The 26679-nt window shown below is 40.2% G+C and overlaps 2 protein-coding genes across 5 annotated transcripts in view; both read left to right on the forward strand.

Annotated features, from left to right (window-relative positions):
• LOC102689599 (protocadherin gamma-C5-like) overlaps positions 1–26679 on the forward strand; it is a 211921-nt gene that overhangs the window by 128300 nt on the left and 56942 nt on the right. The window contains exons 1-2 of one of the 4 annotated variants that reach the window (XM_015349721.2): positions 22711–22821; positions 26350–26563. The exons of 2 other annotated variants lie outside the window; for them this stretch is intronic. In XM_015349721.2, the coding sequence (XP_015205207.2) occupies positions 22796–22821; positions 26350–26563 (240 nt within the window). In that variant the 5' untranslated portion in view covers positions 22711–22795. Of the gene's footprint in view, positions 1–22710; positions 22822–23941; positions 26564–26679 lie in introns of those variants that run through there. One more of the 4 variants, XM_015349720.2, reaches the window with a different exon arrangement.
• Positions 16442–22779, forward strand: LOC102687963 (protocadherin gamma-A11-like). The gene is made up of 2 exons (XM_015349745.2): positions 16442–19610; positions 22634–22779. The coding sequence occupies exons 1-2, from the start codon at positions 17205–17207 to the stop codon at positions 22685–22687; spliced, it is 2460 nt and encodes an 819-aa protein (XP_015205231.2). The 5' UTR covers positions 16442–17204; the 3' UTR covers positions 22688–22779.

Below are 26679 nucleotides of genomic sequence, written 5' to 3' on the forward strand. Positions count from 1 at the left end.
AGTTTTTTTTACTTTTATTATAAATATATATTATAAAAGTATTATTTGATTATTAGTGTTGGAATAAAATATGGAAAGATTAAGAAGATCAAACGGGTAAAAAAGATAGTGAAGTATTTGCAATTCTTAATATGGACTCAAAGTGCCGCTGTTGATCAGTGGGGTGACAGACTCAGGGGGGACCTCCCATAATATTGCGTAGCTGTGGAGGAGCAGAAAGAACAGCTCACAGTTAATACTGAGGATGTACTGTGAAAAGAGACTGGAATAACACAACCACTTCGGTTTTAGACAGAGTAAAGCCACTAATATCTGTGGGGAGAATCGACACTGGAATGCTTTGACACACAGCGCAATATTTACTTCAGTGCATAATATGGGATTGGTTTACTTCAGTTTCGCAAGGAGAATGATATACTGGACAATGAAATGGCAAGTACGGTGTTTCATTTTAAGTCTCTGCTCTATTGAGGCCATTTCCAGCCATGTTAGATATTCAGTGCCCGAGGAAACGTCGAAGGGTTCGTTTGTAGGCAATATTGCACAAGATTTAGGTTTAGATATTAAAAGGCTGGTCAGCGGTCGAGCCCGTGTCTTCACCGGAGACAGCGGCGAGTACATCGAGCTGATTCGAGATAAAGGAATTTTAGCAGTCAAAGAAAGAATTGACAGGGAAGAGCTCTGTGGAAAGACGTCTCTGTGTAATGTAAATTTTCAGATTGTCCTAGATAATCCGATAGAATTTTATCGTGTCACTATAGAAATCGTAGATGTAAACGATAACGCTCCTACATTTCCTCGAAATGAAATTAATTTAGAAATTCCAGAGTTAGCTGTTCCAGGAGCGAGATTTGGGCTCGAAAGCGCCGTGGATCCTGATGTAGGAATGAATGCGCTCCAAAGCTATAGCCTTAAACCATCGGATAATTTTAATTTAAAGTTGCATTCACAGCCAGATGGTACAAAATATGTAGAGATGCTGCTACAAAAGCAGTTAGACCGCGAAAAGCAAGAGGAGATTTACTTAACATTAACAGCATTTGATGGTGGAGACCCGCAGATGTCCGGCACTGTTAAAATACACATTACAGTACTTGACGCCAACGACAACGCTCCTGTGTTTACGCAGAGAATTTACAAAGCTTCAATAACAGAGAATTCGCCTGAAGGCACTTTAGTGACAACAGTAAGTGCTTCAGATGCAGACAAAGGGTCGAATGCGCATGTCACATATTCATTATCACATGGTGCAGATAGTTTAGGTGAAATATTTGATATTAATCCAAGCACTGGTGAAGTGAAAGTGACTGGTCATATCGACTTCGAGAAAGACAGACAATTTCAGTTCAATATTCAAGCTAAAGATGAAGGCGGGCTCACAGATTCTGGTAAAATACTAATTGAGATTATTGATATAAATGATAACAGCCCGATTATATCCATTATGTCATTTTCAAGTTCAGTTCCCGAAGATGCGTTGCCTGGTACAGTTATAGCCGTTATTAATGTACAGGACATAGATTCAGGGATTAACGGACAAATTCAGTGCTCTATAAATGACAACATCCCGTTCAAAATTACACAATCTTCAAATAATTTCTATAGTCTTGTTACTGAAAACACATTGGATCGAGAAACAAGCCCAGAATATAATATAACTATTACAGCTACTGATGAAGGTGTACCTCCATTGTCGAGCGAATTGAGCTTGACTGTAAAAATTACAGACATTAATGATAACGTCCCTGTCTTTGAGAAGAGCTTCTATACAGCTTATGTCAATGAAAATAACACGCCAGGGCTCTCTATATTTACTTTAAAAGCCAGGGATGCTGACTGGAACCAGAATGCGCGCATTTCTTATATACTTGAAGACACAAAGATTGACGGAGCACTTGTTTCTTCATATATATCTGTTAACTTAGACAGTGGAGTCCTCCACACAGTGCGTTCCTTTGATTATGAACAAATAAAAACCTTTCAGTTTCGTGTTAGAGCCCAGGATGGGGGTTCTCCACCTCTAAGCAGCAACGTTACTGTTCAAATACTCGTTCAAGACCAGAACGACAACTCTCCACAGGTCCTCTACCCAGTGCACACTGATGGCTCTCTGGTGGCTGAAATGGTGCCTCGTTCAGCAGATGTTGGCTATCTTGTCACTAAAGTTGTAGCTGTTGATGCTGATTCTGGGCAAAACGCCTGGCTCTCATATAAACTGCTGAAAGCGACAGACAGGGCGCTGTTTGAGGTGGGATTACAGAACGGAGAAATAAGAACTTTACGTCAGGTCACTGATAAAGACGCTGTGAAACAGAGGCTTGTTGTTGTAGTGGAGGACAACGGGCAGCCCTCTCGTTCAGCTACAGTGAATGTGAACGTGGCGGTGGCGGACAGCTTCCCTGAAGTGCTCTCGGAATTCGGAGACTTTTCGCAGGACAAGGATTACAACGACAACCTGACTTTTTATTTAGTCTTGTCCTTGGCAGTAGTTTCCTTTCTTTTCATTGTTTCTATCATCGTTCTGTTATCAGTGAAGATCTATCGATGGAGACAATCGCGTTTGTTCTATGAGTCCAGTGGGAATCTCCCTGTTATTCCCAGTGCATATTATCCTCCTTGTTACGCAGACGTTGGTGCAACCGGAACTCTGCAGCACGTGTACAATTATGAAGTCTGTTTGACCACTGATTCTGGGAAAAGTGAATACAGATACATCCGACCTGTTAGCCAAAACCTTGTGAGTGTTGATGCCACAGAGACATTACCACATGTGGACAGGAAGAGCCCCGCAGAGAAAACAGAGTCTTCAGCGGAGGTGAGCATTAGTTGTGCTGTATATATTCCACTGTACGTACTCAGTCATAGTTGATGTGATGCAAATTGCCCTCTCACTGGTAGTTCTCTCTGTGTGAATGGTGGCCTGTGGGTTCATGTGTGGATGTGAGTGACTTTTTTTTCTAGATTCTTTCTTTTCCCTTTTTCTATGGTGTAGGGTTTTGAAATGATAAAACTTTTCTTTTGAGGAGGCTTGTTACATGATTTGGCTGACTTTTTGTCCACTATGACTGCATGAAATGGAGCTCAGGTAAGACTTAAGCTGCAGTTATCTGAATTCCTTAGAAACATGTGCTGGTGAGGTAGGTAAAAATGGGATGCAGGGGTTTAACGTATAGTCTGTTTTTTTTTTCATTTTTAAATAAAAAAATATGCAGAACAGGCTGGTGTTTTAATTGTTGGGGCTCTTGTTTGCCATTTGCAGTACTGGCAAAGAAAATGATTGTGTTGAAAACCCTGCTGTTTCTTCAGAATGAGCTGCTTGTGAGAGTACAGAGTGGACACAGATGGATAGATCATGTTAGGAGCTCAATGATCGCTTTAGATCTCTAGAATTGAAACATGTTGTTTCATTCAGGAGACAGCTGTGTAGGATTCTATAACACAGAATGACTTAATTTAATGTGATAGTATTGTTTTTGTCACTTTGGAACAAATGAAATGTACATTTCATTTAGAATGTGGTTATGAAAGGCATAAAGCTAGAAATTGTAAGCTGTAACAGGGAAAACACAGTTCTGTAGTAGAAACACCCTCAAAAGAGGCGATGTCTGCTGAGCAAACAGTGCAGCATGGGCTGGGAGTGAGGCAACTGGGGTCTCAGATTGAGGAAAGAATCGCTGACAGTCTGGAGGAGTGATAAATTTAGTCTAAGGAGTTGGAGAGGGAGAGTAACATGGTAAATACTGAGATGGAATTGTAAGAAGGGGAAGGGAATGAGTTTTTGTATTATGAAGCAACTCCATTGGGAAAGTGTTGGTAACACTGTGATATTGTTTCCTCTTTTCTTGAGCTTTGTCCTGTTTAGGTCTTGTGAGGAGAGTACAGCATGGAGTTTATCCTTGTGTAAGATTGGGCTTTTTTCCATCACATTCTTTGTTTTCTTTTTTTCTATGAAGTTATCTGTATTGTGTCTGTATTGTGTACTTATCTGAACCAAACTAATGCATAACCTTAAACAGGGGAATCTAAATATAAATGGTTAGAGAGAGATACATTCAAGAGAGCAGCTCTCTTTCTGTACAGTACCTTGTACTTCTGTACAGTACCTTCTGTACAGAAAAGAGTAAGTCACTCTCTGTAGGAAATTCACATTGATTCACAGTTACTGTTTAGACAGACTAGGCTAGTGAGTAGGAGGGCACAGCAATCATAAATCATTGATCACTTTAATTTTAGACTAGATATATGTATTATATTTGTTCAAAAAGTTATTCCAATTATTTTTAATATGGTTGTAGTGTTTTAAAGATAGTTACTACTGTAGGTCAGATATGAGCAGGGATGAAGACATGGGTGTTAATTAATGTATATGCTTAAAATGATGGGGAGAGTAGTATAAATATTGGTATTGGAAATCCCTTTCAAAAAGAGCAGAATAAGCTGATTGAGGAAGAACTGAGCTTTCATAAATTCATGTCTGCTATGAATGTGTTTGTCAGTGCTAAAGTGCAAGGTATTGAAGTGTTGTCTGTTGAGTTCTACAAGGCTTCTGAATGGGAGATTCCTGTGTGAGGTTTTTGAGGAGAGCATTCTAAATAATTAACTGCCAGCCTGCAGTTTGGACTGTTGCAGAAAAGGCAAGAATCATGTTACATTAAAATGGTTTAATGGAGGTCACTTGTGCTCAGATTACAGTGCACTGTCCAAGGTACTGATTTATGGACTGAAGACCATGTTAGCCTTTATTCTGCATCCTAATCACTGATCTATGTTGATAATAATTTAATACAGTATATGATCCGATTGCAGTTTCTTAGCTCTTTTTTAGTACTAGTTTTAAACCATGCTTTATTTTCTGTGATCAGGGGAATTATTTAACTGCGTACATCTTACTTACATGGTTTGTCTATTTCAAATTTCTTAGTCATTAAAACTGGTGGATTGTGCAGATGATGTAACTGTGCTCACCTGTAAAAGCCAGGATTTTACAGACTCAGGTTTGAACCAGGATACTGTATGTCTGAGAAGGTGTCATCTGTTTGAAATGGGGTAAGAGAAATACTTTTCTGTTGAGAGATTTGCCCAGGATCACACCTGCACAGTTCCTGGGGGGACTGTAGCTTCTTAACTGTAGTGGTTGTAGTGATACAGAACTGGGAGGGTCAGTTTCTATGGAAGTCCTTAGTACACAGTTTTGTTCTGAACTGTCACATTCTACAGTTGTCTAGTTTTTCTGGTATTTTAGTAAGGAAGGGCAGGACCACTCTCCCCCATCCCTTAGTCTGATCATAAACACATCTAGTGGGAAGGTAGGTCTCAAAGGTTGGCCGTTTATTGCATACAGACGTTAAGAACTGGAATACTGATATATTATTACTGCAGTATTAATGCTAAAACATCTGTAGCTTCTTCTGATCTGGCAGCCTGGTCAGTGTAGCTTATAACCCTGTTTTTATTGAGATCGTGGGCAGAAATGGTGGTCACAGGCTTGAGGAAGCTCACTCAGGTTTACCCAAAGTGACTATAGAAGAAGAATCTTCTCTTCTTGGATTGTAGGCACAGCCACTTGTTAATTAAATTCATAATCGGTCAGAGATGTTACCGAGATCTGAGTTCTGTAATTTCTAAAACCAATTCAGTATTTCATTTTGTGTGAATTTTAATACTGAGATTTGTCTTCTTTCTGATCCTCGTCTAAGTGTTGAGAATGATAAAATATTATCTGTTACAGTTTGTAGAACTTAAAATAGAGAAAGGAGGCCAATATGTTTTCAAAACACTACTTATTGCATGGGTGTATATTAATGGAATCAATAATTTTAAAATAAATGTACTCTGCAAAGTTTTTACTGAAACACTGCACCACATCCTTTTTTTAATATGTATGTTTAGTTCATTCATCGACTAAATATTTATTTTGTCAATAATAAAATAATAATAGCTCATAACTGTAAAATGAGGTTTGCTTAAATAAAGAATGTGTGATTAAAATGTATGACATTGGCACAGATATTCCTTTCCTTTAGACAGCAAAGAAACATGTGTTCTGCTGTAACTGTATCCAGAAATGTATTCATCAAGGTTACAGGGGAAGTGAGAGAACTTTAAACTACACGTGGGTGCATTCATTTGCAGTCATAATTCTCATGGAAATAAGGTAACTTACTGTACATTAAAAAACTATTTTAGTGTTTTCCATCACCCTCAAACTCTCTGTTGAGAAACTCCATTTTACTGCTTTAACTTTCCAATGAGCTCACCTTACTTAGATTGACTTTAGCGTTCTTTTGTGTTGCATTATTTTGTTAAAAAAGAGAAGTATGTTCTATAATGTGATCATCATTTTGTTGGGATTAAAACATAATCGATACCCGTAGCATAAACAGAAGAAAAGTATGTGCAGTTCTGTACTTGGACTCAGAGAGCCGCTGTTGATTAGTGAGGTGATGGTGTGTTCGAGTAAAATCTGGAGGACCTCCCATCTTACTGCGCTGTACAGGAGAGATCGGGGCAGTTTCCAGTGTACAACAGAAAAAGGATCACAAACGAGCGATTGTGGACATAGAACCTCTTGGATTCTGACATATCAAATCCACACCTGACTAAGGATTATATTCAGTTGGATTTTGGTATTTGCGATTTGAAAAAGACTTCATTTCTATTTGCATTGAAATCATGGAAATAATAAGCTTTAAAACCGGGCGAAAAGCGAAATGGACAAAGAAATGGCAAGTACGGTGCTTTATTGTAAGTCTTTGTTGTATTGAAACAGTTTTCAGCCAGCTTAGATATTCTATACCAGAGGAGCAGGCAAAGGGGTCGTTTGTGGGTAATATTGCTCAGGATTTAGGATTAGATATTAAGAGACTGGTCAGTGGGAGAGCTCGGATCTTCACCGGTGACAGCGGAGAATATTTTGAGCTGATCCGAGATAAAGGAATTTTGGCAGTCAAAGAAAGAATAGACAGGGAAATGCTGTGTAAGAAAACATCTCCTTGCTCTATAGATTTCGAGATTGTTCTTGATAATCCAATTGAGTTTCATCGTGTAACGGTGGAAATTACAGATGTAAACGACAATGCTCCAGCTTTTCCCAATAATGAGTTAACTTTAGAAATAAGCGAGTCATCTTTGCCAGGAGCGAGGTTTGTGTTAGATAGCGCAATGGATCTTGATGTAGGTATTAATACGCTTCAGAGCTATAATCTTAAACCCTCGGATAATTTCAATTTAAAACTACATTCACAGTCGGATGGTAGAAAATCTGTAGAAATGGTGCTTCAGTCACAATTAGATCGTGAAAAACAAGAAGAAGTTTATCTAGTCTTAACGGCTGTCGATGGTGGAGATCCGCAGATGTCCGGCACAGTTAAAATACGCATAATTGTGCTCGATGCCAATGACAACGCTCCTGTTTTTACGGAGAGAATCTATAAAGCTTCGGTTGTAGAAAATGCACTTAAAAATACCTTAATAACAACAGTATCTGCGTCTGATGCCGATAATGGTTCATATGCACATGTAACCTATTCAGTAACAAACAATATAGATGGTGTAGGAGACGTATTTGACATAAATAGAACAACAGGTGAAGTAAAGGTTGTTGGTCAATTAGATTTCGAGGAAAATCAGCAGTATGAACTAAATATCCAAGCCAAAGACGGAGGTGGCCTTGTAGACTCCAGTAAATTAATAATCGACATTATGGATGTTAATGACAATACACCCACAATATCTGTCATGTCATTCTCTAACTCTGTGCCTGAAGATGCCTTACCTGGTACTGTTATAGCTGTTGTTAAGGTACAAGATGCGGATTCTGGTAACAACGGTCAAGTCCATTCCTCTATTAACGAAAATGTCCCGTTTAAAATAACGTCTTCAAATAATTTCTATAGCTTAGTGACTGACAACGTACTGGATCGTGAAACAGACCCAGAGTATAATATAACTATTACTGTGAGCGACGAAGGAGTGCCTCCTTTATCAAATCACTTGATCTTAAATTTGAAAATTTTAGATGTTAACGATAATGCTCCAGTTTTCGAGAAGAGCGCTTATAAGGCATACGTCACAGAAAATAACACACCTGGGCTCTCAATATTCTCAGTAAAAGCCAAAGACGCCGACTGGAACCAGAACGCTCGTATTTCGTATATTCTTGAAGAAGGGAAGGTCAATGCGGAGTTCTTGTCGTCTTACATATCTGTAAATTCTGACAGTGGAGTAATCAGTGCTGTGCGCTCTTTCGACTACGAACAAATCAGAAACTTCCAGATCCACGTCAGAGCTCAGGACGGGGGATCTCCACCTCTTAGCAGTAACGTGACTGTAAACATTTTTGTCCAAGACCAGAACGACAACACTCCTCAGATTCTATATCCTATGCAGACAAATGGATATCTTGTGGCTGAAATGGTGCCTCGTTCAGCAGATGTTGGCTATCTTGTCACTAAAGTTGTAGCTGTTGATGCTGACTCTGGGCAGAACGCCTGGCTCTCATATAAACTGCTGAAAGCGACAGACAGGGCGCTGTTTGAAGTTGGATTACAGAACGGAGAAATAAGAACTTTACGTCAGGTTACTGATAAAGATGCTGTGAAACAGAGGCTTGTTGTTGTAGTGGAGGACAACGGGCAGCCTTCTCGTTCAGCAACAGTGAATGTGAACGTGGCGGTGGCGGACAGCTTCCCTGAAGTGCTCTCGGAATTCGGTGACTCTTCACAGAATAAGGATTACAACGACAATTTAACTTTTTATTTAGTGTTGTCTTTGGCTTTAGTTTCTTTCTTTTTTATTATGTCAATCATTGTGGTTGTGTCAGTGAAGCTGTATAGATGGAGACAAACGAGGCTGTTTTATGAATCCAATAGGCATCTCCCCATTATTCCCAGTGCGTATTATCCGCCCCATTACGCAGACGTTGGTGGTACAGGAACTCTACAGCACGTGTACAATTACGAGGTGTGTTTGACAACAGACTCTGGGAAAAGTGAATACAGATACATCCGACCCGTTAGCCAAAGCCTTGTGCATGCAGACACAAGTGGTAATGAAACAATGCAGCACTCACAGAAGGAGAAGACTCCGAAAGACTCAGCAGATCATTCAGAGGTGAGCACTTACGTTCTTCACACCTGGTTGAATGTGAAGATATCATTAAGGCAACTGTTTTTTTATTGTTGTCCTCATTGTTTTTGTTTTTAATTATTTTTAACTTGGCTTTCTTTTATTCTTTTTCTATGTCTCCGGTGTTTTTTTCTTACCGTCAGCACATTCTTAAAACTTCTGTTCTAATACCTCTTTAAACGTTTTTCGGTTATGCAGAAAGCAATTAAAATTAGTTTTATTCATTTATTTTCGTGAAGGTAATTGAACTCTGGATCTCACTTGATCAGCCAAGTACTAAAAAAATAGTTAATTGATGCATACAATCAAATGACGCAATTGTTTCAAACGTCCATTGTAATGATAGAAGGTCACTGAAGCTACGGAAAGCAGCGGTCGTTAAGGTTGTATTTTAATGAATATTGGGACTTATTCAGGCAGGTTTTAGAATTTTGTACACATAAGAAAGAATATATACAGTATATATAATTGCCGCAAGTGCTTGTGGTGGAATATATTCTGAAAAGCTTGTTGGGGTTTACAGCAATCCTCACATATTACTGTTTAATGTATTTTTGTTCTGAATTAAATATTTTTGCAGTTCTCTTTTTCAACTCAAAGTGCCGCTGTTGATCGTGGGGTTTGAATTGCTTTCAAGATCGTTTCCAACAGGACCTCCCATTTAATTTCTTTGTGTAAGAAAGAGCAGCTCGCAGTACTGGGAGCTTGGATTATAGAGCGGAAAACCGTGGATACGAGCCATATGAAACATCGTAACTTTGAGGTGTAAATCGGAGCGACCACCACATCATTTGTAGCTACCGGGGTTTTTTCCTGTATGGTGTAAAATACTGGACTCCGTTTCTCCAAAATTTAGCAAGAGAGGATGTCAAGCAAGGCAATTCAATGGCAAGTAGAGCTCTTTATTTGTCTGTTCTCAATTTCGGCAGTGTACGGGCAGGTTCGATACTCTATACCTGAGGAAATGACAAAAGGATCTTATGTTGGCAATGTTTTACAAGATTTAGGATTGAATCTCAAAAGACTAAAATCAGGAAGAGCTCGTCTATTTTCCACAGAGAACAGCGAGTATATTGAGCTGAATACAGAGAAAGGGGTGCTGCTTATGAAAGAGAGAATAGACAGGGAACAGTTATGTGAACAGAAATCTCAGTGCACCTTAACATATCAGATTATTCTGGACAATCCAATGGAGTTGTATCGTGTGATTGTGGAAGTCACAGACGTTAATGATAATGCGCCGACATTTCCATCTGATGAGGTGAGGTTAGAGATTAGCGAACTTGCCTTTCCTGGCGCCAGGTTTGTTCTGGAGAGCGCCGTGGACCCTGATGTGGGTGTTAACACACTCCGAAGCTACACGCTTATACCCACGGATAATTTTGTTTTAAATTTGCTTTCACAGCCCGACGGCAGTAAACACGTAGAAATGGTGTTAGATAAGCAATTGGATCGAGAAAAACAAGAGGAGATATCTTTATTATTAACGGCCATTGACGGTGGAGATCCGCAGATGTCTGGTACCGTTAAGATTATTATTACAGTGCTGGATGCAAACGACAACGCTCCGGTTTTCAGTCAGTCCGTTTACAAAGCCACTGTAGTAGAGAATGCCCCCAAAAATACATTAATAACAACAGTAAGTGCATCTGATATCGATAAGGGCGCTAACGGGCATGTGTGTTATTCTATTTCACACCTGGCCAATGCCATTAGTGAAATGTTTAAACTGGATCCAGACACCGGAGAGCTCAAAGTCACTGGGAAAATAGATTTTGAAAAAGTTAAAAAATATCAGCTCAACATACAAGCAAAAGACGATGGTGGCCTTATAGATTCCAGCAAAATAATGATTGAAGTTATCGACGTCAACGACAATCACCCCGTATTAACTCTGATGTCTTTCTCAAGCTCAGTTGTTGAAAATGCCCAGCCTGGAACTGTGGTAGCCATTATAAATGTACAAGATCAAGACTCCGGGAACAACGGCATTTTCCATTGTAAAATTAATGAAAATATTCCCTTTAAATTAATAATGTCTAATACCTTTTATACACTGGTGACTGACAGCGTATTAGATCGTGAAACAGTACAAGAATATAATATCACTATTACGGCCACCGATGAAGGACTGCCAGCTCTCTCCAACAATATGACATTAGTTGTAAAAATATCAGACGTTAATGACAATGCGCCAGTTTTTGAAAAGAGCTCGTATATGACGTATGTAACTGAAAATAATACTCCTGGACTATCCATATTCTCCTTAAAAGCCAGCGACGCTGACTGCAACCAGAATGCACGCATTTCTTATATTCTTGAAGGAACAATGATCAACGGGGCGCCTGTTTCATCTTATGTCTCTGTCAGTTTTGACAGTGGAATTATCCACGCGGTGCGCTCTTTCGACTATGAACAAGTCAAAAGCTTTCAGATTCACGTAACAGCTCAGGATGGGGGTTCTCCACCTCTTAGCAGCAACGTTACTGTTCAAATACTCGTTCAAGACCAGAACGACAACTCTCCACAGGTCCTCTACCCAGTGCACACTGATGGCTCTCTGGTGGCTGAAATGGTGCCTCGTTCAGCAGATGTTGGCTATCTTGTCACTAAAGTTGTAGCTGTTGATGCTGACTCTGGACAGAACGCATGGCTCTCATATAAACTGCTGAAAGCGACAGACAGGGCGCTGTTTGAAGTGGGATTACAGAACGGAGAAATAAGAACTTTATGTCAGGTCACTGATAAAGACGCTGTGAAACAGAGGCTTGTTGTTGTAGTGGAGGACAACGGGCAGCCCTCTCGTTCAGCTACAGTGAATGTGAACGTGGCGGTGGCGGACAGCTTCCCTGAAGTGCTCTCGGAATTCGGTGACTTTTCACAGGACAAGGATTACAATGACAACCTGACTTTTTATTTAGTCTTGTCTTTGGCGGTAGTTTCTTTTCTTTTTATTTCGTCAGTTGTAGTTATCCTCTCAGTCAAGTTCTACAGATGGAGACAAACTCGTTTGTTCTATGAATCCAAAGGGAATCTCCCTGTTATTCCAAGCGCATATTATCCTCCCCGTTATGCGGACGTTGGAGGTACAGGTACTCTGCAGCACGTGTACAATTACGAGGTGTGTTTGACAACAGACTCTGGGAAAAGTGAATACAGATACATTCGGCCCTTTAGTCAAAATCTTGATTGTGTTGACGCCAGCGGTAGAGAAACATTGCCACACGCGCAAAATAAGGAGACCGTAACAAAGAGCCCAGACGCTTCAGTGGAGGTGAGCTCTGAATGCTTCTAAATGTTCTCTAATCTGTATTCTTTTATGACACACGATCTTACACAAACAGTTGTCCTTTCTATTTTCCTCCAGAACAAGTTCAATTGCATTATGCGTTTTCCCCATACGTATGAAACAATTTATCCTTACCTCTTTGTATTGATTTTTTGCATATTTTAACACGATTTTCACTCCTTTCCTTAGTTCCTTAGTGCCTTTTACTCTTCTTGTGTATCATATTTTTTATTTGCCTGCCTGTCCATATTAATGTACTGTATGTATTTATGTTGAACATTGATTGTGTATTGGAGGTTTTTTTCTTTTTTGTTGGTTTTTTTTTGTGGCAGAGATTCTAGTACGCATGTGAATTCAAATGCCAGTATTAAGTAGAAATTTTCCAGTATTCCCACACTATCTCTTTCTCGCGGTGTATTTTCTTGAACTGTTTACCCAGTGCATGGTTCAGGCATTGTATATTTAACGTTAGGAATGTCTGAATATTATTATTTTCTAGGGTGGTTAAAATAAAATTTGAAAAATTATAAACTCTTATTAAATTAAAAACAAAAATGGAGAATGAGGAGATGTAATAAATAAAAGAATACGGTACTTTGTAAATGATACCTGTAGATCTTTTAGATAAGATGTGTAGTATTAATAGAAGTATTGGGGCGGCATTGGGCGTCGTGAGTATCATTGCTTGCAGTTCTGGGGCCCTGGGATGCAATCTGTGTGTAGTTTGTATGTTCTGCTCGTGTTTACATGGGTTTCCTTTGGGTGCTCCGATTTCCTCCCACAGTTCACATACAGTACACGATGGTACAGTAGGTTAAATCACTTCTGTAAAATTGGTCCTGATGTTCGTGTCCTGCGATGGATTGACAAACCATCCCGGGTGCATCCTGCTTTGCGCCCGTTATTAATTGTGCTTGGCTAAGGTTCCCCCTGTAACGCTATACTGGTTAAAGTAATCTTAGAAAATGACTGGATTATCATCTTGAGTGATTATTATTATTATTAGTAGTAGTAGTAGTAGTAGTAGTGTTACTACGATCACCACTCCGGCCAAATATAATATATATTTTTAAGAAAACCCTTGTTTTATATTAATTTCTTAATTATTATATCATTCATTATCTCCTGTTAAAAATGTTAAAACCATAAACAAGATTTCAAATCCATCTCTTTAGAACGTGAAATTGCGCAGAGCAGTCGAATGTCACGATTTCGCGAGTATTTGAATGGTAATCTGTGTACATGTCAGCAAATTTGTTTCTGAACTGCAAAAGTTACTGTATGCTTTTGAATTAATGGGCTTTGCAGTTCATAGTTTTAACTCGAAGTGCCGCTGTTGATCAGTATGGTGGGTTTTTCTTTTTTGCTATGAGGTTTAGACGGTTTTCGGGACCTCCCATATTTCTGCGAGTCAGGGATAAAGGCAGCGATATACCGTATGAGCTCAGGTCTGGGATTACAAAGCAGAAACGGCGGATACAAAACCTTGCCTTTTTGGAAAGATATTGGAATGGTTTTGCAATTATCATAGCAGAGTTTCTTTTTTTTTCTACCACGGGTTACATAGTTCGATCTATGATTAAAAAACAAAAGGATTTGTCTGTTATCAAAGCGACCGGAGAATGTCAAGCACAGTAATGAAATGGCAAGTACACTTCTTTATTTTGTGTCTGTTTTCCGTACAGTCGGCGGTGGGGCAAGTACAGTACTCTATAGCAGAAGAAATGGCAAAGGGGTCGTTTGTAGGTAATGTTGTGCAAGATTTGGGATTAGATCTCAAAAGGCTGAAATCGGGGAGGGCTCGTGTATTTACCAGAGACAACCGCGAGTACATAGGGCTGAATATAGAGAAAGGAGTACTGGTTATAAAAGAAAGACTAGACAGAGAGCAGCTGTGCGCAAAAACATCCCCTTGCACTCTGGCGTTTCAGATTATTTTGGAAAATCCAATGGAATTATATCGTGTCACCATTGAAATTACCGATGTTAATGATAATGCTCCTTCCTTCACCAGAGAAGAGATTTCATTACAAATCAGCGAGTCTGCTCAGCCAGGAGCAAAATTTGTCCTAGAGAGCGCTGTGGATCCTGATGTGGGTGTTAACACACTGCAAAACTATATGCTAAAACCCACCGATAATTTCGTTTTACAATTACATTCACAGCCGGATGACAGTAAGCAAGTAGAAATGGTGCTTAATAAGCCGTTAGACAGAGAAAAGCAAGACAAAATCACTTTATTATTAACAGCTGTAGATGGTGGGGATCCGCAAATGTCTGGCACGCTTAAAATTCACATAACTGTGCTTGATGCCAATGACAACGCTCCTGTTTTTACACAGGCAGTTTACAAAGCGGTTGTCGTTGAGAATGCAATGAAAGGCACCTTGGTGACAACAGTGAGTGCCACCGATATTGATGAGGGTTCAAATGCTATAGTCACATACTCAATGTCACACGTGGCAGATGGAATAGATAAATTATTCCAAATTGACCCGCATAGCGGGGAAGTAAAAGTGACTGGGCAAATAGATTTTGAAAAATCGAAATATTATCAGATCAACATCCAAGCAAAAGACGACGGCAGTCTTACGGATTCAAGTAAAATACTACTCGAAGTTGTCGACGTAAACGACAACTCCCCGGAGATTACGCTCATGTCTTTTTCGAATGCAGTACCTGAAAATGCGTTGCCTGGCACTGTTATAGCAATGCTCAATATTCAAGACCAAGACTCTGGGAATAACGGAATCGTCCATTGTATTATTAACGAAAACATTCCGTTTAAGATCACATTATCTTCAAACACCTTTTATAACTTGGTGACTGATAAAATCTTGGACCGAGAAACAAACTCAGAATATAATATTACTGTTATTGCTACGGATGAAGGTGTGCCTCCTCTGTCACGCAATATAACCTTAACACTGAAAATATTAGACATTAACGATAATGCTCCCGTTTTTGAGAAAAGCTCATTTATAACATCTATAACAGAAAATAACACACCAGGCCTGTCTGTTCTAACCTTGAAATCGTACGACGCTGATTGGAACCAGAATGCTCGTATTTCTTATATTCTTGAAGAAACAAAGATTAACGGAGAACCTGTTTCTTCATATATATCCGTCAGCCCTGACAGCGGAGTCATCCGTGCAGTGCGCTCTTTTGACTATGAACAACTCAAAAGCTTTGATCTTCGCGTGAGAGCCCAGGACGGAGGGTCTCCACCTCTTAGCAGCAACGTGACAGTTAGCATTTTCGTGCAAGATCAGAACGACAACTCTCCACAGGTTCTCTACCCAGTCCACACTGATGGCTCTCTGGTGGCTGAAATGGTGCCTCGTTCAGCAGACTCTGGCTATCTTGTCACTAAAGTTGTAGCTGTTGATGCTGACTCTGGGCAAAACGCCTGGCTCTCATATAAACTGCTGAAAGCCACAGACAGGACTCTGTTTGAAGTGGGATTACAGAACGGAGAAATAAGAACTTTACGTCAGGTCACTGATAAAGACACTGTGAAACAGAGGCTTGTTGTTGTAGTGGAGGACAACGGGCAGCCCTCTCGTTCAGCTACAGTGAATGTGAACGTGGCGGTGGCGGACAGCTTCCCTGAAGTGCTCTCGGAATTCACTGACTTCTCACAGGACAAGGATTACAATGACAACCTGACTTTTTATTTAGTTGTGTCTTTGGCTGTAGTTTCTTTTCTTTTTATTTCGTCACTTGTAGTTATTCTCTCAGTAAAGTTCTACAAATGGAGACAATCTCATTTTTTCTCTGATTCCAGCGGACGTTTCCCAGTTATTCCAAGCGCGTATTATCCTCCTCATTACGCAGACGTTGGCGCTACGGGAACTCTACAGCGCGTGTATAATTACGAGGTGTGTTTGACAACAGACTCTGGGAAAAGCGAATACAAATATATCAGACCGGTTAGTCAAAGTATTGTAAACGCTGATGCCACTGGTCCAGAGATTGTGCTGCAGGACTCATCACAGGAGGTGAGTCCGCAGTTCTAAAATCCTTAAAACGTTCATTTTTATCAGGTTGTGCAAAAACATATTTTTTACTCCAGTTAACAATGCTGTGGTGTTACACTGTATGTTTCATGTGTTTTACATTGCAAGTATAGGGGTGCATTTATTTTTTGTGTTTTTAAAGAATGAAAAAATAGTTTAGAAAATGTCTCTCTCCGTTATGCCGTGTGTTTCTCATCTCAGATATTTTAACATTGAATAAAGGAGTAAGGACAATTCATTTATATTGAAGGTGGTGTAATATATATACAGTATATATATTTATTCAATTGCTTATTGTGCGTAATAGTAATGGTGATAATAGCAATCGTATGCATCAAAGAGAAATACTAAAATGTCCCTCTCTGATATTACAGTAAAGCAGGAGATGCTCACTTGTCTATAGATATAAGATGCACATGTTATACATACTGTACTGTACAGTAGGTAGGTGTGTGGAAAGAAACTGCTTGGAGTTCTCTGCTTGAACTCAAAGTGCCGCTGTTGATCAATGGGATGATATTTTGCTAGCTGTTTTCCAGCAGGACCTCCCATTCAATCTCTGCGTGTAGGAGACAGACCACCTCTCAGTGCGCACTTCTTGGATTACAAAACAGAAACCGTGGATTCTAATCTCTGTTTCTTTATCAAGAGAAACTCCTTCGAAAATATCTCCCGGTCCTTTCAGTCAAACCTAAATAATACACACGGTGTTGGACAGTAACGGTTTTGCGTGCTTTCAGATCGCCAGGAGCATCTGGGAAAGAACAATGATATGGCAAGTACAGTTCTGTCTGTTTGTCCTTTTTACCGCAGCAGTGTGCGAGGTGAGATACTCTATACCCGAGGAAATGACAAAAGGATCGCTTGTAGGTAATATTGCCCAAGATTTGGGATTAGATCTAAAAAGACTGAAAACTGGTAAAGCTCGTATATATACCGGGGACAGCAACGATTTCATTGAGCTAAATAAGGAGAAAGGGATACTTGTCATAAAAGAGAGAATAGACAGGGAGCGGCTTTGTGGAAAGACTTCACCGTGTTCTTTACAATTCCAGATCATTCTTGAAAATCCGATGGAATTCTATCGCATTACAGTAGAAATTACAGATGTAAATGACAATGCTCCCGCTTTTCCAAAAAACGAAGTGAGGCTGGAAATAAGTGAGTCTGCTTTAACTGGCGCTAGATTCGTGCTCGAGAGAGCCATGGACCCAGACGTTGGCGTTAATAGTCTTCAAAGTTACTCGCTAAAACCAACCGATCATTTTCACCTAAAATTACAAAATCAGCCCGATGGCAGTAAAAATGTGGAAATGGTGCTGCAGAAAGCTCTCGACCGCGAAAAGCAAGACGAGTTGTCTTTATTACTAACAGCCATGGACGGTGGGGACCCTCACATGTCTGGCACTGTTCAAATACATGTTACTGTCCTGGATGTCAATGACAATGCACCTGTTTTTAGTCAGGCAGTATATAAGACAACAGTTATAGAGAATGCTTTAAAGGGTACATTAGTGACTACAGTGAGCGCATCAGACGCAGATAAAGGTTCTAACGGGCTTGTGACATATTCAATTTCGAACATTGTAGACGGTGTGACGGATTTTTTTGAAATCGATAGAAACACCGGTGAGGTAGTGATAACTGGTGAAATTGATTATGAAAAGGCTAAAGTGTATCAAATTGATATACAGGCAAAAGATCACGGGGGTCTTTCTGATTCTAGTAAGATAATCGTCAGCGTTATTGATGTAAATGATAATAGTCCTGTCATAAATCTCATGTCGATGTCAGGTTCGGTACAAGAAGACGCGCCGCCCGGAACCGTTATTGCTATGATCAATGTTCAGGACCCTGATTCGGAAAATAATGGACATGTCACATGTTCCATCAACGAAGACGTACCCTTTAAGATCACATCGTCTTCAAATGGTTTCTATAGCTTAGTAACTGAAAATACTTTAGACCGCGAAAAAGATCCAGAATATAATATTACAATTGTTGCAAAGGATGATGGGGTTCCCTTTCACTCCAGCAACCTGACAATTACGTTAAAAATATCAGATGTTAATGACAATGCGCCGGTTTTTGAAAAGAGCTCATTTATGGCATATATCACGGAAAATAATACACCAGGCATCTCTATATTCACCTTGAAAGCCAGAGACGCTGACTGGAATCAAAACGCTAAAATTTCTTACGTTCTCGAAGAAACAAAAATTAACGGAGCACCTGTTTCTTCATATATATCAGTCAGCGCTGACAGTGGAGTTGTTCATGTAGTGCGCTCTTTAGATTACGAACAAATCAAAACCTTTGACATTAATGTCAGAGCTCAGGATGGAGGCTCTCCACCACTTAGCAGCAACGTGACTGTTCAAATAGTTGTTCAAGACCAGAACGACAACTCTCCACAGGTCCTCTACCCAGTGCACACTGATGGCTCTCTGGTGGCTGAAATGGTGCCTCGTTCAGCAGACTCTGGCTATCTTGTCACTAAAGTTGTAGCTGTTGATGCTGATTCTGGACAGAACGCCTGGCTCTCATATAAACTACTTAAAGCCCCAGACAGGGCGTTGTTTGAAGTGGGATTACAGAACGGAGAAATAAGAACTTCACGTCAGGTCACTGATAAAGATGCTGTGAAACAGAGGCTTGTTGTTGTAGTGGAGGACAACGGGCAGCCCTCTCGTTCAGCGACAGTGAATGTGAACGTGGCGGTGGCGGACAGCTTCCCTGAAGTGCTCTCGGAATTCAGTGACTTTTCACAGGACAAGGATTACAATGACAACCTGACTTTTTATTTAGTCTTGTCTCTCGCTGTAGTTTCCTTTCTTTTCATCGCCTCAATAATACTAATTCTGGCTGTGACTTTTTATAGATGGAGGCAAAGGAGACTGTTTTACAGGTCCAGCGTAAATCTCCCTGTTATTCCAAGCGCCTTTTACCCTCCCCGTTATGCAGACGCTGGAGCTACAGGAACCTTACAGCACGTGTATAATTATGAAGTGTGCATGACGACTGACTCTAGAAAGAGTGATTACAAATATATCAGACCGTGTAGCCAGAGTCATTGGCCAGAGCCGGAGATCTTAAATCCTGATCCTGCCGGAACTCAAACAATACCTCACGCACAGAAGGAGAAGGACCCTGACGAGGATACCCAGGTCCAGGTGAGCTCTAGAGAGGGCAGCTTCTTGTTATAGATTCCCGGTGTTTTTATTTGCATGTGGGAGTGTACACTGTATCCGAACATTAGGTGAATGGTCTATGAGCCTGGTTGTATGCGTAATTTGTTTGTCAACTTGTGAATAGAGTCAAACAAAAGTAATAAAAATACAAAGAAAACCTACAAAACGTATTTTTTACAAAAAGCATTTGTACAGTAGGTAGGTACTGGGTACACCCCGTGTTCCATAGTGACAGGGAGAGGCAGGAGCAATCTTTACCTGCGATTTAATTAAGTTAAAAAATAACTTACCTTCTGATTCCTTCTTGATTTCCCTGTATTCCTTACAATGTATTCGCGTATATCGTGCGATACAAAGATGATGATTAATAATCACTTTATTATTATATGACTAATAGTCATACTGTGTTTCTAAGAGTTGCTGTTTTGTTACGCATTTGTTCATTAATTGCAATATTTCCAGTATAACTTTGAGAAACGCATTGCAATTTTCTCTCGGAGCTCCAAGTGCCGCTGTTGATCAATATGAGGATATTCTTCCCTCGGCCCTCCCTAACAGAGCACAGTAAAGCATACCCAGAAAGGGAAGCTAACCGTCGTCTGCGCTTAGAATACAAAAGAGGAGCTGCTAACCAGAAATTCGCCACCTTCCAGGAGAACAATATTTTACTAATTTTATTTGAATTGTAACAGGCAATACAAGGGCCACTCAGCGTGGATTTATTTTTTTGCATCCGAATTAATAGAGGAAAGGCATGGAATTACTTTACTTTCAAACCGCTATCGGAAAAATAGCATGGATATCGGAATGGAGATTACAGATACTTATGTTTTTTGCGTGTGCGATACAAGCTTCATACGGGCAGGTTCAATATTCTATACCAGAAGAGATGACGAAAGGTTCCTTTGTGGGGAATATCATACAGGACTTGGGACTGGATATTAAACGATTAAAATCGGGTAGAGCTCGGATCTTTACCGAAGATAGCCGTGAGTATATTGGGCTGAATACTGACAAAGGGACACTGATAGTGAAAGACAGAATTGATAGGGAAGAATTATGTGGCAGTACGTCTCCATGTACATTAAATTTTCAGATTATCTTTGAAAACCCAATGGAGTTGTACCGTATTAATGTGGAAATACTAGATATTAATGACAATCCTCCCGTTTTTCCAAACAAAGAAATTAATTTGGAAATAAGTGAGTCGTCTTTTCCCGGGACGCGATTCTTATTACAGAGCGCAGTCGATCCTGATGTAGGACTAAATTCTCTCCAGAGTTACTCACTGAAACCTACTGACCATTTTATATTAAAGCTGCACTCTCGCTCTGACGGCAGCAAATACATAGAAATGATGCTCCAGACTGCTCTGGATAGAGAAAAACAAAGAGAGCACAAACTAGTCTTAACCGCAGTAGATGGTGGAAGCCCCCAGAAGTCTGGTACAGTTCAGATAAATATATTTGTATTAGACGCAAATGATAATGCCCCTGTTTTCAGTCAGGGTATTTACAAAGCAGCCGTGAAGGAAAACGCAGAGATCGGTACAGTGGTGTTGAAGGTCAGTGCGTCTGATGCTGATTATGGAACTAACGGAGAAGTGACTTACATAGTTTCTCACAGCAAAGACAGTACTTCTGAACTGTTTGAGTTAAATCCCATTACTGGTGAGGTGAAAGTGTATGGGAAGCTGGATTTTGAGAAATCTAAAAATTACGAAATCAATGTAGAGGCAAGAGACGAAGGAGGCTTAACAGACTCCAGTAAAGTGTTAATTGAAATTCTAGACGTGAACGACAATGTTCCTGTGATAACGCTAATGTCATTTTCCAACCCTATCCGGGAAGATTCTTTGCCGGACACTGTCATAGCAATGCTAAATATCAAAGACTTAGATTCAGGAAAAAACGGAGAGCTTCGATGTTCCATTAGCGAGAATGAACCTTTTCAAATTAAATCTTCTTCTTCTAATTTTTTCAGTTTGGTCACAAATCAGGTTTTGGATCGCGAAAAAATCTCAGAGTATAATATTACGATTATTGCCACAGACGGGGGGTCGCCTCCTTTTTCTAGTAACAAAACCCTGACTCTCAGAATATCGGATGTTAACGATAATGCTCCTGTGTTCGAGAAAAAAATATACAGTGCACATATTATGGAAAACAACTCACCCGGGGTATCTATATTTTCAATTAAAGCTGTGGACGCGGACTCCGGGCCTAATGCCCATATCTCATATTTCCTGCAGGATACAATAATTAGTGGAATTTCGGTTTCGTCATATTTTTCAGTGAATTCGGAGAGCGGCTCCATTCATGCGGTGCGCTCTTTTGATTATGAGAGAATTAAAGAGTTACAATTTCAAGTCAAAGCGCAGGATGGAGGTTCTCCGCCAATGAGTAGTACTGTGGATGTAATTATCTTCATTAAGGACCAGAACGACAACGTTCCACAGGTCCTCTACCCAGTGCACACTGATGGCTCTCTGGTGGCTGAAATGGTGCCTCGTTCAGCAGATGTTGGCTATCTTGTCACTAAAGTTGTAGCTGTTGATGCTGACTCTGGACAGAACGCCTGGCTCTCATATAAACTGCTGAAAGCCACAGACAGGGCGCTGTTTGAGGTGGGATTACAGAACGGAGAAATAAGAACTTTACGTCAGGTCACTGATAAAGACGCTGTGAAACAGAGGCTTGTTGTTGTAGTGGAGGACAACGGGCAGCCCTCCCGTTCAGCTACAGTGAATGTGAACGTGGCGGTGGCGGACAGCTTCCCTGAAGTGCTCTCGGAATTCAGTGACTTCTCACAAGACAAAGATTACAATGACAGCCTGACTTTTTATTTAGTTATGTCTTTAGCTATTGTCTCCTTTCTTTTTATTGTCTCTGTCATAATTTTGATATCAATAAGGATCTACAAATGGAGACAGTCTCTCATCCTGTATAAATCCAACCGGAATCTTCCCGTGTTTCCAACTGCGTATTATCCACCTTCTTACGCAGATGTTGGTGCAACCGGAACGCTGCAGCACGTGTACAATTACGAGGTGTGTTTGACCACTGACTCGAGAAAGAGTGATTCCAAGAGCACCAGACCCTGTCGTCAAAGTATCGTTAGTCTTGTTACGCAAACGCTCCCGCATATGCAAAAGGAGAGAGACTCTAATGAAGACACAGCTCTTAACCAAGAGGTGAGCGCTGTGCTTATTAAATATATAATTTGAATGTTTTGAACTGCATTTAATTGTATTCTGTTTAAACTGTAGGGTTCATGTGATGGTGGTTATACACTCTGACTGTATGAATGGGAACTAGAAGGAGATGGATATTCTTTTAACAGTTCGTTGCTGATCCCCTCTAGCCTTCTCACTCTCTCTCTTCCTGATCTCTTGATCCCATTTCCCAATCACGTTCTTCGCGTAACCAATCAGGAAACACGGGAAGTTATATTAACGTTAATCTATCTACAAATTGAAATAGATGATTCTACATAACTCAAAACTATTTAATTCATTTTAAACTGCTTAACTGAATAAAACAACAATAATAGGACCTAAGCTTACACTATTATTATTATTGTTGTTGTTGTTTTGAGAATGTCATATTAATGAATTTATTTCACTGAGCCGTGAGTCCCATTAGCAAATTATAAATACAAAAGCAGCATCAAAATATAACGTTTTCGTATTACGGCAGTTTAACTTTTAAAAAGTGTAGGACAAGATCATGTTGTACGCCTATTCATTAAAAATCCGTGCTATTTATGGAGCAAATTGTTTTTACGCATTGAGTTTTGAATCTGAAAATGTGATACATTCATCTCTTGAAGATGAAGGATTATACAGCATGTATGTAAGTGGCACGTAGTAAATGTGTACCCTTCATTAAAATAAGTATGACGAAATTAGGCTCAAAAGTTCTTAGACAGTTGTGGTGTAATTTCAGTTGGGTTTAACTGTATTATTAAGTTTATGTGTGATTCGTTGTGAATTAAGGAGTTTTGTCTTTCGTTGATTTCCTTCTCAGTGAATATACAGTATGGTATTTTGAAATTAAAATGCGCTCACTGGTGTTGTTTCTAAGAGCTGTTAACTAAAACGTGCGCTTGCATTTATTTCCTTCTCTTCAATTTGTGTTTCTGTTCCATTAACATAAGCCTGTGCCAGCTTTTCTATTTCAATATTTACAGTATTTCACACTTTTTAAGCGCTTGATTGCAATTTTGTATCAGAACTCTAAGTGCCGCTGTTGAATAGTGGTGGTAGCTCATTGCATGTAGCGATCCTGCAGGACCTCCCAGTATTGCACTCCATAACACAGACTGAAAAGGGAATTCAACGTTTAGACCGCTTGGATTACAAAACAGAAACCGCGTTTGCAGAATATCAAAACCATTTCGGATAATCTGCTTCTTAGAAGTGCGTTCAAGGAAAATGTATAATTAATTATTCTATCCGCGATATTGCACAGATTTCAATAATTTTTGTGTCAAATACTGGATTTTCTGGAGGTGAAATCGTCAGCAACAATATGCCCTGGACAATGAAATGGCAAGTACGATTGTTTGTTTCCTGCTTCTTTATTGCGAATGTAGTCTTTGGTCAAGTCAGATATTCTATTCCAGAAGAAATGACAAAGGGATCGTTTGTAGGAAATATCGCGCAAGACTTGGGTGTTGATATTAAAAGACTGAAATCTGGCAAAGCTCGGGTTTTTACTGGTGGCAGCACGGAATATATTGAGCTGAACCTCGATAAAGGAATATTGGTTGTCAAAGACAGAATAGACCGAGAGCAGATATGCCGACAAACAATTCCTTGTAGTATACATTTTCAGATTGTGTTAGAAAGCCCAATGGAGCTACACCGAGTGATTGTTGAAATACTAGATGTAAACGACAATGCGCCCACCTTTCCTAAAAAAGAAATTAGGCTGGAAATGACTGAGTTAGCTGTGCCTGGAGCTCGTTTCCTATTAGAGAGTGCTGTGGATCTGGACGTGGGAGTAAATACATTACAAAGCTATACTCTTGAACCGAGTGATCATTTTGCTTTAAAGTTACACGCCCGTGCAGATGGAAGTAAATACGTGGAGATGATGCTTCAGGCACCTCTAGACCGAGAGAAACAAGAAGAGCACAATCTGATTTTAACAGCCAAAGACGGCGGGGACCCACAGAGATCCGGTAGAATGAAAATACACATTATTGTACTGGATGCCAATGACAATGCCCCGGTATTTTTACAAGCCTTGTATAAAGCAACTGTCTCCGAAAATGCTGCAAAGGGCACCGTTGTTCTAACAGTTAGCGCTTCAGATGCAGACGCGGATTCAAACGGTGAAGTAACCTATTCCTTTTCGCACACCACTGACAGCGTTTCAGAGCTTTTCAGTATACACCCACATAGTGGTGAAATACTGGTTGTAGGCGACATAGACTATGAAACTGTTAAATCTTGTGAAATAAATATCCAAGCACGGGACCACGGAGGTCTAACAGACTCCAGTAAGGTAATAATTGAAATCAAAGATGTGAATGACAATGCTCCCACAATTACGCTAATGTCCTTCTCCAGTCCCATTCCAGAAGACTCCTTGCCTGGCACTGTCTTAGCCATGCTTAATGTTGAAGACAGTGATTCAGGAAACAATGGGAAGCTTCGGTGTTCCATCAATCAGGATATTCCGTTCGAAATTAAATCGTCTTCTCTTAACTTTTACACTATTGTGACAGACCGTGTTTTGGACCGAGAAACGATTTCTGAATATAATATCACAGTCATTGCCAGAGATGAAGGTTCTCCGCCTTTGTCGAGTAATAAGACAATCAGTTTGAAACTATCCGATGTGAATGATAATGCACCAGTTTTCAAGAGAAATGTATACACTTCTTATGTGATGGAAAACAACTCCCCTGGTTTATCGGTATTTTCAGTCAACGCAGATGATGCTGACTGGGGGCATAATGCTAAAATCTCTTACTTTCTAGAAGAAACTAAATATAATGGAATTCCGGTATCCTCGTATATTTCCGTGAACGCAGAAAGTGGCACGGTCTATGCTGTCCGCTCTCTTGACTATGAGCAAATTAAGGAGTTTAAAATTAACATTAGAGCTCAAGACGGGGGCTCTCCACCCCTCAGCAACAACGTAACTGTTCATATATTTGTCCAAGATCAGAACGACAACTCTCCACAGGTCCTCTACCCAGTGCACACTGATGGCTCTCTGGTGGCTGAAATGGTGCCTCGTTCAGCAGATGCTGGCTATCTTGTCACTAAAGTTGTAGCTGTTGATGCTGACTCTGGACAGAACGCCTGGCTCTCATATAAACTGCAGAAAGCGACAGACAGGGCGCTGTTTGAAGTGGGATTACAGAACGGAGAAATAAGAACTTTACGTCAGGTCACTGATAAAGACGCTGTGAAACAGAGGCTTGTTGTTGTAGTGGAGGACAACGGGCAGCCCTCCCGTTCAGCTACAGTGAATGTGAACGTGGCGGTGGCGGACAGCTTCCCTGAAGTGCTCTCGGAATTCGGAGACTATTCACAGGACAAGGATTACAATGACAACCTGACTTTTTATTTAGTCTTGTCCTTGGCTGTCGTTTCCTTTCTTTTTATAGTTTCAATCATAGTCTTGCTGTCAGTAAAGTTCTATAAATGGAGACATACTAAGCTGTTCTATCACTCCAATGCGAATCTTCCCGTTTTTCCAAGCGCGCACTATCCACCGCATTACGCAGACGTTGGTGCAACCGGAACTCTGCAGCACGTGTACAATTACGAGGTGTGCTTGACCACTGACTCGAGAAAAAGCGATTCCAAATACGTCAGACCTTGTCATGACAGTACAGTTAATGTTGAACCCAGTGGCACAGGGACACTACAGAAGGAACAAACTATGAAGCAGGACATACAGCTAAGTTCAGAGGTGAGCTTTCTCCACTTAATTATTAAACAAATATTCTTCAGCAGTTCTTTACAAGTTGTTAGTATTAAACGGATCGTATCTTACCTGATCTGTTTACTGTATATCGTTTGTTAATA

Source organism: Lepisosteus oculatus, chromosome 11 (assembly GCF_040954835.1).
Source record: "Lepisosteus oculatus isolate fLepOcu1 chromosome 11, fLepOcu1.hap2, whole genome shotgun sequence".
Lineage (NCBI taxonomy): Eukaryota > Metazoa > Chordata > Actinopteri > Semionotiformes > Lepisosteidae > Lepisosteus > Lepisosteus oculatus.